The 11,668-nt window shown below is 52.1% G+C and overlaps 1 protein-coding gene across 1 annotated transcript in view; it reads left to right on the forward strand.

Annotated features, from left to right (window-relative positions):
* ELL (elongation factor for RNA polymerase II) overlaps nucleotides 1-11,668 on the forward strand; it is a 62,877-nt gene that overhangs the window by 42,915 nt on the left and 8,294 nt on the right. The window contains exons 5-7 of the mRNA XM_006778368.2: nucleotides 1,972-2,237; nucleotides 6,095-6,219; nucleotides 10,623-10,719. Of these exons, the coding sequence (XP_006778431.1) occupies nucleotides 1,972-2,237; nucleotides 6,095-6,219; nucleotides 10,623-10,719 (488 nt within the window). The remainder of the gene's footprint in view (nucleotides 1-1,971; nucleotides 2,238-6,094; nucleotides 6,220-10,622; nucleotides 10,720-11,668) is intronic.

The raw sequence follows: 11,668 nt of genomic DNA on the forward strand, positions 1-11,668 counted from the left end.
GTCCAGCCCCTGAGCAGGACCAGCCAGGCCCAGGTCTGGTCAGGAAGGAGGTCCTGCCAGTCAGCTGGGGCTTATGCCATCTGCTGCCTCCCAAACGCCCAGGTGGACTTAGGACCTAAAACGAAGAATTTGAATCCTTGGCCTCTCTCCCAGACCACAGTCTCAGGGACCTTTACTGGTCAGAGACACAGACATGCTTCATGAACACACGGTTGCCATATTTCCTCTGGCCACCACCCTTGTTCTCACATGCCCAGCTGACTCCTCGCCGAGTCTGAGATGCCTAGCACGATACAGACCACCAGATGCACCCCACAGTGGCCGGCTGCTGTGCTGGGGCCAGCGAGTGGCTGTCGGATCGAGACCTGGAAGGAAAGCATTGATCCTTGCTTGCCTGGAAGGCTCCAGCAACTCAGCGTTTGTTCGGAAATAATTTTGGTGAAAACATTAAAAATGTGATTAAAATTACAGTTTATTCAGAAAGCTCATCATCCTTTTGCAGCCTTCTCACCTCCTAGACCCAGACGGAGTTGAAATGTTATCAGAAGTTATTCCCAGGGAAACGGGCATTAGGCAGAAGAAGCATGAGCCAGCTTACAGCAGATGAGGACCTTAATGGCGTTTTTCTTTTTTAAGAAATGGTGGGAGGTTTCAAATACCCCCAAAGAAAGCCTAGTTTCCTTTGCTTGGCAGTGGGGTTGGCTCTGAATGAAATTCCAGATGTCTGTGCAGGAGTTTGTCCTGCTGGTCAGTGTTTAGCTCCAGTGGACATGGCTGCCCACCACTGGGGTCAGAATCCAAAAAAAGCTTCACCTTCTTGCCTTCATCTCAAGATGCAAACATAGACATTCATAGACATCTTAGTGAATTTCTGGGTCTTTTAGCCAAAAACTTGGCCAAGATTTGTCTTATTGGACCATTTCTTATACGATGAGAATTTTTACAACAGTTTATATTTTAGTGGAAACACTCATCTCACCTCTAAAGATGCTGTCCGGCTGTACTTGGTCTCTCCCCATCTCATGTCAGCCTGTCAGCTGGATCCTCTAGGGACAGAGTCAGGCCCTACCGGAAAGCCTGAAGATGGACCGACGCCCCACTGGAAGGCCTGCAGATTCACAAAGCGCTTCTTCCTTTCTTAAACTGACAAATCAGATTAGAGGGATAAGAGCAAAAAGAAGTCATCATGGAGAAGTTTTTGGCCCAAGGATTTAGGGCCTGTGCTGAGCTCACTCAGCCATCCACATTCCCTTGGCGTCAGGTGTAGCATCCAGAACAGAATTAACGACTTTCTCCCTTGAGAGCAGTGCCTACTGGCTCAGTGGAGGGGAAGCCATGCTGGACCCCATTGTCTACCAGGAGAATGTCAGAGCGGCCTGCTGCCCCAGGACTCTAGGCACAACCATGTCTGCCTGAAGAGCAAGCACTTGGAGCCACAGCTGGGGAGCTGCGAACACCCTGGTCTCCAGAGCAGCTGACCAAGCAACCCTGACATCTGTGTTCCCTACTTTCCCATAAAAGAGAATGGCGAATCCCATGGGACCGGCACAGGGCTCCGAAGCATTGTCTCAGGGGCCGCCTGCCTTGGCAGATCAGGGGTCCCCCTCCATTTAACATCGAAAGGACTCATAGACCAGCTCCTTCTCCCTGTGGTGGTCAGCGTTTTCCGTCCCCAGGATTTAGATTGCCCATGGTGCAGTCAATTATGGCTCTAAACATACCTGTACTTCCTTGCTGCTCCCGTTACTGAGCTTGCAAGTTCCCAGTGAGCTGTGTGTGGTCAGCAGGTGGCGCTCTCAGCCCCCCTGGATCTCCAGCTAGCAGGCTGGGCTGGACACGCTGGCTTGGCAGAAGTGTGATGCTGTTGGCCATTGCTTCCCACACTCAGGAACTCGGCATCAGCCCCAGGCATGGCCACCAGCTCACCCCCTCCAATTCTTAACTTATCTATCACCCTGGTTCTTGTTGCAGGCAAGAAGGTTCAGTTTAGGAAACCAGCCCCAGGGGCGACGGAGACTGTGCCCTCCCGGAAGCGGGCAACCCCCATTAACCTGGCAAATGCCATCAAGAAAAGTGGTGTTAGCGGGGGCGGTGGGGTATCTCAGAGGCCTTTCCGTGACCGGGTGCTACATCTTCTGGCACTGAGGCCCTACCGGAAGGCTGAACTGTTGCTGCGGCTACAGAAGGATGGCCTGGCGCAGGCAGACAAGGACACGCTGGACAGCCTCCTCCAACAGGTGCATGCTTACCCAGGGCTGGCTGGGGTGGGGTGGGGTGGGATGGGATTCAGCCAGCCCATGAGCAGCCTCTACAGACGGTCTGGACACACACCCTGTTCCTTAACACCTGTTAACACATAGGCAGCGGGCACTGCACAGGAGATCCAAGACTGCAGTTGCACAAGCTTTTTAGAATTGAGTGAAATCAAGGAAAGCACACGTTGGTGAGAGCCCCTCACCAGCTGTGATCCCAGGCAGGAGGCTTCACTTCTGTACCTCTAGATTCCATCTGTGGCTGGGGCATGGCTGCAGCACCTCTTATAGTGCCTAAGGCTTACAGGAGGGTGCTCTGCCTGTAGGAACATGGTGCTGGCAGATAAGCCTACTACTAAGAAATAGCCTGAGCTTTGGAGCAAGTGAGGTGAGCCCAGTCACCTTCCTGAGGCCCTGCCCTGGTTCCCAGGATTCCAGGAGGTAGCCTGAGGACTGCTAGGAAGCGAGTGGCTTGCTCTGGCTTCACCACATCAGCCAGGCCATGCTGATGCCACTTCATTGTGTGGCTGTGAGGACAGTCATGCCAGCACCCAAGGAGGAGGTGTGGTCGAGCCCCTCCAAGTCCCCTCTTCCAGCTCACCTGTTCTTCCTACTTTCCGCCTCCGACACTCCGGGCACTTGGCCCGGGCCTCTTGTGGCAGAGAGCCCATGCCGAGATGGTAGCTGTATCTGAGGATGAATTTTCATGTTTGCCGAGTTCCTCAGCGGGCCTCTAGGTGTTCATTTCCCCTTCCTCAGTGCAGCCCGAGGCTCTTGTGAACCATGCAGCATGTTTGGTAGGAGAATGTCAGCACCCATGCTCCAGCTGGGGTCCCTCCTTACCCCTCGCCCCAGAGAGTTCATGGTAAAGGGTAGGAGTGGGGAAAAGAGGCTTCTACAATCTTCCCCTGTGGGAAAGTTGGAGCTTCATGCATGGTTGTAGATCTGGGTTGGGCCCAGGCCCGCCCATTATCTCTGAGGGCACCCATTATCTTCGTTTAGGAAGACATCTCCTGTGTTCCAGGGGCCTTGGTAATTGTTGACACGTCACATCACCAGTATGTCAGGGGCTCCCATGTCACTCACTCGGCACCCATGTGTGGGTTTGGCCTCCTGAGGCACCATCCCCAGCTCATAGTCTGTGCTGACAAGGGCCAAGCAGTGCTTTTCTCCACGAGAGTTCGGGAGCTGGCTCAGGGGCTTGCCAAAGCTTCCAGGAAGCTGTAGAAGCAGAGTCAACCTTCCCAGGGGGCTCAGTTCCTTAGAAAGTCAAACGTGTCAGCCTTGTCCTCACAAATTAAAGGAAGCACATGGAAGGCCCTTCCCCCAGGCTGGGGGCCCCCAGAGCCTTTCTCTGTAGCACAGGGAGACCAAGGTAGGGCCGAGGGGAGTTTGATGGAGCTGTCAGGTGTGTCAGGACTGAAGATACAGGTGGGACCCATGCCCGCCCCTGGATGTGCCTGCAGCCCTCACTGCTGTCAGGCTAGAGTCTCTAGCCGCTAGACCCTCAGCCTCTGGTGTGGCGTTCTTAAGGATGCGCCCACTCCCGCTCTCCCCTCGCCTTGCTTATGCCTGAAATGAAGAAGAAACGAGAGACCCTCAAACCCAGAATGTGAAACTTAGCTAACTGAGCTTACAGATACACCTGAGGTTTACCCTCAGAGCGACCCTGAGACATGGCAGGATGCCAGACTCCATTCTCTGCATTCGGGTCTGGGGGTGCTTATATGGACCGGCCTGGAGCAACTGCTCTGTTTCTTATCCCCGGACGCTCTCGTTGCTCCAGGCCCTTCTGGAACTAGAGAGCACCGTTATGGGCTATGGCTCCTCCACTCAGCTTGGGTTGTCGGCAGCCTCCTGGAGGTAGCCCAGCCAGCATCTCCTTGTGCCTGCTCTGATTTCTCCTGAACGGCCCCATCTGCCTTGTGCTTCTGTGTTCACTGCCCAGGTAGTTCTCCCCAGTGATTGTGGGGGCAGCAGGGCCCTGTCAGCTTGGGGAAGGGGAAGGTCTTCAGCAGTCCTGTGGGCGGCACCTTGCCTCGGCCGGTCAGCCTCCCCACATGACCAGGTATCCCGCGAGCAGCACTGACAAAACGGCGTTCCTCAAAGGCACCTCTCTTCCTTCTGTGGAACATTTGAGCATCTGTCTCCAGGGCTGGCTGGGCTGCAGAGAAACCCATAGGCTGGTCCTCATGGCTGGGAGTGTTGGCAGGTCGGACATGCTTCTAGGGCAGTGATGGCGAACCTTTGGAGCTCGGCCTGTCAGCATTTTGGAAAACCCTAACTTAACTCTGGTGCCGTGTCACATATAGAAATTTTTTTTATATTTGCAACCATAGTACAACAAAGACTTATATTTCTGATATTTATTTTATATTTTTAACTGCCATTTAACAAAGAAAAATCAACCAAAAAAATGGATTTGCGTGTCACCTCTGACACGTGTGTCATAGGTTCACCATCACTGATCTAGAGAGTATTGGAGCCATATATATTAAAAGCCATAAAAGGCGTTCAGAGCCTTTGACCCATTAATCCCACCTCTGGGAAGTTGGCGAAAGGAAGAACCGTTGCCTGCATGGAAACGCACACAGTGACGTCTGTTTATGCTACAGAGGAACACATCCGCATCCAAATAGGAGAGATGTTTGCGTAAATCATAGCATGGCCATTCGGTGGAATATTACTCACCTGCTAAAAGTATGCCTGTGGCCCTGGCTGGTGTAGTTTGGTCGGTTGGAGCGTTGTCCCATACATTGAAAGGCTGCAGGTTCAGTTCCCGATCAGGGCACATACTTGGGTTGCAGATTCGATCCCTAGTTGGGGTATGTACATGAGGCAGCCAATCAGTGTTTCTCTCTGTCCCTCCCTCCCTTCTCTCCAAATAATAAAATATATCCTCTAGTGAGGATTAAAAAAAATCCTTACCAGATAATTTCAACATCTGAGTAATCTTAGTGTTGGCACCAGATGATGGTCTTAAAAAAAAAATGCCCCTTGTGGAAATCACTATGACATGAAGTCCTCTTAGAACCCAGTAATAGGGAGAAACAGCAACACACGGCTACACATGCATGTGTAGGAAACCAGGGCGCCCTTCAAAACTTCAAGCACCCTTAAGGCAGATGTTCAAAAACCCATCTTCAGAAACCATCTTAGAGACCAACTCAGCTTTCATTAACCAATGGGAGCAGAGCTGGCTGGTGCATGGGAGGTGGGCTCAACCTGGCGCCTAGTGGCGCCTCTTGCCCGGCACCCCCAGCCTCTGCTACTCTGCCTCCGGAGCTGCAAATCCTAGAGAGGTGTCTTTATCCATTCAGGCTGCTGTTGCAGTCCCATGGACTGGGCAGCTCAAACAACAGACATTTACTTCTCACAGTTCTGGAGACTGGACTTGCAAGATCAAGGCGCTGGCAGATTAGGTAGCTTTGAAGGACCCTGTGGTGCTGCATCTTCACACTGTCTTTACATGGCAGAAGGGGCAAGGGGACCTCTTTTATAAGGAGACTAATCCCAATCACGAGGGCTCCACTGTCATGATCTAAACACCTCCCAAAGGCCTCACCTCCAAATACTATCACATACCATAACATGAATTTGGGGGACACACACATTCAATCCATAGCAGAGGGAAGCTGACGATGGGGTTTATAAATGGTAGCCCCCTCCCCCCCGCTTTTTAGAGCCTGTCTGGCCCCTAGCAGCTGTAAGAAGTATGCATCTGGACTTAGTGCAGAGGAGCTGGGGGTGGGGTGCTGTCCTCTTCCCTTCCAGGACTGTGTCTGCCTCCATGCTCCCTTCCCTCCGGCTTCCCACAAAGTGACGCTGGCTCTGTGTTGCAGGTGGCCAACGTGAACGCCAAGGATGGGACTTGCACACTGAAGGACTGTGTGTACAAGGATGTGCAAAAGGACTGGCCTGGCTACTCCGAGGGGGACCAGCAGCTGCTAAAGCGCATGCTTGTCAGGTAAGGGCACCTCTCCTGGGCCTGGGGTAGATCTCAGGGTGCTGGGCTGGTGGTGTCTAGTTCCAAAGGCTTCAGCGCTGAGAGCTGGGTAGAGAGGCCCGTGGGAACTCTGGCCATCTTCCCCGTGCCTGTACAGCCCACCTTGGCCTCCTGCGGGGGGAAAGGCCAACCCCCGCTGTGTGGGCTGGAGAGCATACATCATTCTCCAAGGGCGTCTGCTTAGGAGGCTGTGCCTTCTTCTTAGAACCATTTAAGAATGTGAAGCAGACGACACAAAGCTCCCCGCAGATGTGAGGAAGCAGGTTAAATGCACCCTCTAGAGTTAGGGACCAGAGGTCAGGAGTGGCCTAGGGGGCTCTGGGAGGAGTCTGTGAGCGGCCTGGTCAGCCAGTGATTGATTCCTTCTCTACTGATGCTGGATGAGCACTAATTAGTTCTTAAGTGATTTCTCAGGGACCTGGAGCTCTTTATGGAGGTTTTGTTTTTTTTTTCTCTCTTTTAAGTTCAGCTCTTTAAAGCAGTAGTAATTGCATCTGGAAAACAAAGCTGAGTTGAGGCCACTCTAGGTGAACCCCAAGTTCCTCCTGAGCCCTGCAGGGCACTCGTCCCCAAGCCACCAGGCCTGAGGTCCCTGCTCTGGCTGTCCAAGGTTTCTGGGTGCTAGGGTGCTGAAAGGAGACAGTCTCTGTAGAAGACACACCCTCCCCCATGTCCCCTCTCTGGCGATCTGTTGCCCCAGCTAAACATGTTAGGTTGGCACTGTCCCCTCCTGCAGGTGTTTTCATTCATCACATAGTTTTTGGTAATAAAGGTCCAGTGTTGAAACGGATGATTATGCCTAGCCAGGTACCTAGAGGTGACAAGGGGCACTTGAGGGGCACAGCGAAGCTTCTGTCCGTCCTTCTTTTAGAGCCTCTCACTAGATGCCTAAGTTCCCAGACCCCAGGGCCTTGTCCTCACTGAATTTCCAGGAAGGGGCATGGCTGAGAGTTAGTAGCCCATGTGCATGTTTCCATACAAGTGTGTGTGCACGTGTGTGTGTATGGTCAGTAGGAAACAGCACTCAGAGGTTCCCCACCCAGCCCTGTGCACACATCCACAGGGACAGCCTTGCAGGTGATCTGGGGCAGGGGGTCAACATGGCCCCCCAGGGTCTGAAAACTTACCTTGTCCTTCCTGTTCTTGTGTGGTTGGGAAAAGGTCTCACTGTTCTTCCTCCTGCTTCCTCTAGTTCTGCCACTGGGGCACTATGCTCCTAGACCAGCCGTGGGCAAACTACGGCCCGCGGGCCGGATCTGGCCCATTTGAAATGAATAAAACTAAAAAAAAAAAAAAAAGACCATACCCTTTTATGTAATGATGTTTACTTTGAATTTATATTAGTTCACACAAACACTCCATCCATGCTTTTGTTCCGGCCCTCCGGTCCAGTTTAAGAACCAATTGTTGCCCTCGAGTCAAAAAGTTTGCCCACCCCTGTCCTAGACTCTTCCCAGTGTCTTCCCTATTATCTTTTCCCGTTTTTTTCTTTTAGGAGGTTTCTTTGGCTTCTCCCAACCTGTCCTTTTGGCCAGCATTTCTAGTTCCCAAGAGTCCTTCTTATTCTCTTTTTATAGCATCATGTTCTTTTATTTATTTTTTTTAATAAATACGTTTTTATTGATTTCAGAGAAAGGAAAAAAGAGGAGGAGGAGGAGGAGGAGGAGGAGAGAGAGAGAGAGAGAAACATCGATTAGCTGCCTCTTGCACGCGGTCTAATGGGATTTGAGCCCACAACTCGGGCATGTGCCCTGACCGGGAATTGAACAGGCAACCTCCTGGTGCATGGGACAGTGCTCAACCAACTGAGCCACACCGGCCGGGTGTATCATGTTCTTATCCAGGGGAGTGATGCCATTTTTCATTTACTCTTAAGGATATTTTTTAAAAATAATAACTTTATTGAGATACAGTTCACTTAACACAAGTCACCCATTTAAAGAATACAACCTGCCCTAGCTGGTTTGGCTCAGTGGAAAGAGCGTCAGCCTGGGGACTGATGGGTCCCCGGTTTGGGTCCCTGTCAAGGGCATGTACCTTGATTGCAGGCTCAACCTCTGGCCCTGATCGGGGGGCGTGCAAAGGCAACCAACTGATATGTCTCTCTCACATCGATGTTTCTCCCTTCCATTCTCTCTAAAAATCAATGGAAAATATCCTCGGGTGAGGATTAACAACAAAAAAAGTGTACAACTCACTGGTATTTCGTGCATTCGCAATGTTGTGCAGCCATGATCTCTAATTCCAGAACATTTCTATCACCAAAGGAGACTCCTCATTAGTAGTCACTCCCTCATTGCCCTCCCCTAACACCTGGCAATTCGTTTTCTCTTTCTATGGATTCGTTTGTTCTGGACATTTCATATAAATGGGATCATACACCATGTGGCCTTTTGTGTCTGGCTTCTTTACTCATAATGCTTTTAAGGTTCATCCAGGTTGTAGCATATGTCAGTGCTTCATTCCTTTTTATGGCCAAATAATACTCTGTTAGACACATTTTGTTTATTCATCTTTCAATGGACACCTGGGTTTTTTCCACCTCTTGGTGTAATTGTGCTGCCATGAACATTTGTGTCCAAGGATTTGCGTAGACATGTATTTTCAGTTCTCTTTAAACATATACCAAGGAGTGGAAGTGCTGAGCCACATGGTAATTCTGTGATTAACTTTTTGAAAAACCACTATACGCTTTCTCAGTGACTGCACCATTTTACATTCCCACCAGCAGTGTACAGAAGTTCCAGTTTTCTCCATCCTCACCAACACTTACTTTCCGATGTTGTTGTTTTAGTCTAACTATCCTAGTGGGTGTGAAGTTGTATCTCATGTGACTTAGATTTGCATTTCCCTGATGAAGAACGATGTTGAGCACCTTCTCATGTGCCTATTGGCCATTTGTATATCTTCTTTGGAGAGATGTCCATACAAGTCCTTTGTCTTTCTGAAGATGCTAAATCTGGTGTTTTTGTTGTTGAGTTAAAGTTTTCATCCTGTAACAGTCCTTCCTTTCAAATGAATTTTTCTGTCTATTTTGGAGCCTGACATTTGTTGCCTAAAAGCCCCACACTCCTCAGGACTTTCCTCTGGGCGGCTCCGACTCCTCTGGAGGCTTCTGTTTCCTCCTCTCCCAGGGCCACACGTCTGTCCCTCCTGTCATCCAGGTGTGGCCCAAGCGCCTTCTCTCCTGGACGTGCTGTGGGCTCTGCAGCAGACCAGTCCCAGAGCGGGCTGCGCGGGAACAGCCTGGTGGGCGCTCCTCTGAGGTCCCTGAGGCTACACCCCCTCGGCCTCAGGGTTCTGTGGCCTGGGACTTGGTTTTCTTGGATCCTATATTTCTGCTTTAGTGTTAAATACTGTTATTCTCTTGTTCCCTTTCCTCTTGATGACTTTTTAGTGGGGAACTTGAAAGAGTGGAAGAAATGCCTGTCCTTGGTTTTCGGTCTTTAACCAGAGCTCTGGTGGCTTCCCCGTGGCTGGACAGCAAGCCTGCCCCTCCTGAACCACAGGGATCGTGTTGCCTAGTGAGCACCTGCATGTTTTGGGCACCTTTCCTGTGGCTCTCCTTGCATTTTGGGCCTCAGGCAGGGGATAGCAGCAGTGGTTTGGAGTGTGGCCATTGGTCAGGGAGGCAGGCTTGCTTGTAACTGGTTGGAGCAGCACAGACGTGGTCCTCGAACCCCTGGACCTCAGTCTCCCTGCAGGGCTGGAGGAGGGCCCTCAGCACCACACACAGCACCAGGGTCACCATCAAGCTTTGGGGTGTCTGTCTCTTCTTTTATCCCTGGCTGCATTGTTTGGCTCAGGTCCAGGTTGGCCAGTAGCCACCCCTGTCATCCATAAGAAGGTGCTGTGGCCTGTGCTCCCAGGTGCTGAATCCAGGAGGCCTTCCTGTCACAGACCAGGGAGTTGCCGTTCTTTTCTGTATTGTCTAAAGTTCTGCAGTGAGCGTCATTATTAGGGTAAACAGTTGAGTGGCCAGCACCCCAGTATCCCAGCTTCCATGGTAAACAGTACAGACCTGGAGTGTTTGGTCAGTTGTATATGGTAACAGGAGTGTAGATGAGTGGGTGATTAATTGATCCTTCTCTGGGCACAGGACACCCAGTGGGGCAGTCCTCTGGGCAGTGAGGCCACAACCGATGGGCAGCTATGGATAAAACTAGGATGGGATGTACTCCGGCAGCTCTGCCCACCAGGCCTGACATACCTGTTATGCTCACCCTCCTCTGGTTCAGGGCAGCAGCCCTTTCCCATATCCCTTGGCAAAGGTGGAAGTGTGGTGTCAGTGCAGAGACAGGTGGGCCTGGGTACCCCGTGGGGTACTGCTGCAAGCCACCACCCACCCTGATTCTCCTTTGCAGAAAGCTGTGCCAGCCACAGAGTGCAGGTGGCCTCCCTGGAGACCCTGCTGCCGCCAGCCCTCCAAGAGAGCATGGGAGCTCAGTCTCACCCCCCCAGGTAGGAGCAGTGGGCATGGGTATGGCAACATGGAGATGCTGATGCTTGTGGAGGAGGAGGGAGAGTGGGTCTCAGCCAGAGCCAGTGGGCCTGACCCAGTCTTGGTGTTTGGGGAGCCTGTTGAGCTCTTGGCTCAAGGCTGGGACATTTTCTGCAACGAACGAGCAGCTGTCTGGCTTCCCCAGGCGGGAGGCCTGGGCCCAGGACCTGGGTGTGCTTTCCTGGGACATCTTCCAGTGTGGCCCAGGGAGCACAAGCACTGGACTGCCCTGAGCCTCCTGTTCTGTTGCCTCTCAGGCCTGTCGTGAGTAAAATCCTTTGTGCTGGCTACACCTTGCGGGGGCCCTGTGAGCAGTGGCTGCTGCCATTGTAGTCAGTAGTCAGTAGTCAGGAAGGGCGGCAGCGGCTGGATGGGGGCAGCGCCCACCTGCCTCTGACTGGGGTTCTTGGGCTATACCCCTTTCATCATTGCCTGAGCTTTTTGGTAAAAATTATCCCCACCCACCTTTGTGCTCTGACTTGTGAGCACATTCGGGCCCTTCTCCTCCCCTCCTCCTCTCTCTCCTCTTCACCCGCCTCCTCTCCCCTCTCTCCCTCATCTCCTCCTCCTCCTGGAGCACTCAACACACAGGGAAAAGCCAGGTCCATGCGCACCCCAGCTGTGAGGCCTCATTTCACTCACGACTACCCCCGTCCTCGGCCTGCCACCTGCAGTCTCTCTCTTTAGCTGTTTCCCTGGGTCAGGGCCACCTGGTCCAGTGCTGGCTCCCCTTCTGCGCTCTGGCTTTGCCTCACATACCTCAGTCTAATCATCTGTGAAATGGGGATGAGACCTGGACCATGTGTCAATGGGCTGCCGTGAGATCGAAGTAGTCAGGGGTTTGGGGTGATGGGTCTCAGCCAGTGGGGCTGCCCTGTGTCCCTCAGATTTGGCTTGTCACCATTCCTG

The sequence above is a fragment of the Myotis davidii genome, unplaced genomic scaffold, assembly GCF_000327345.1.
Source record: "Myotis davidii unplaced genomic scaffold, ASM32734v1 scaffold448, whole genome shotgun sequence".
Classification (NCBI taxonomy): Eukaryota; Metazoa; Chordata; class Mammalia; order Chiroptera; family Vespertilionidae; genus Myotis; species Myotis davidii.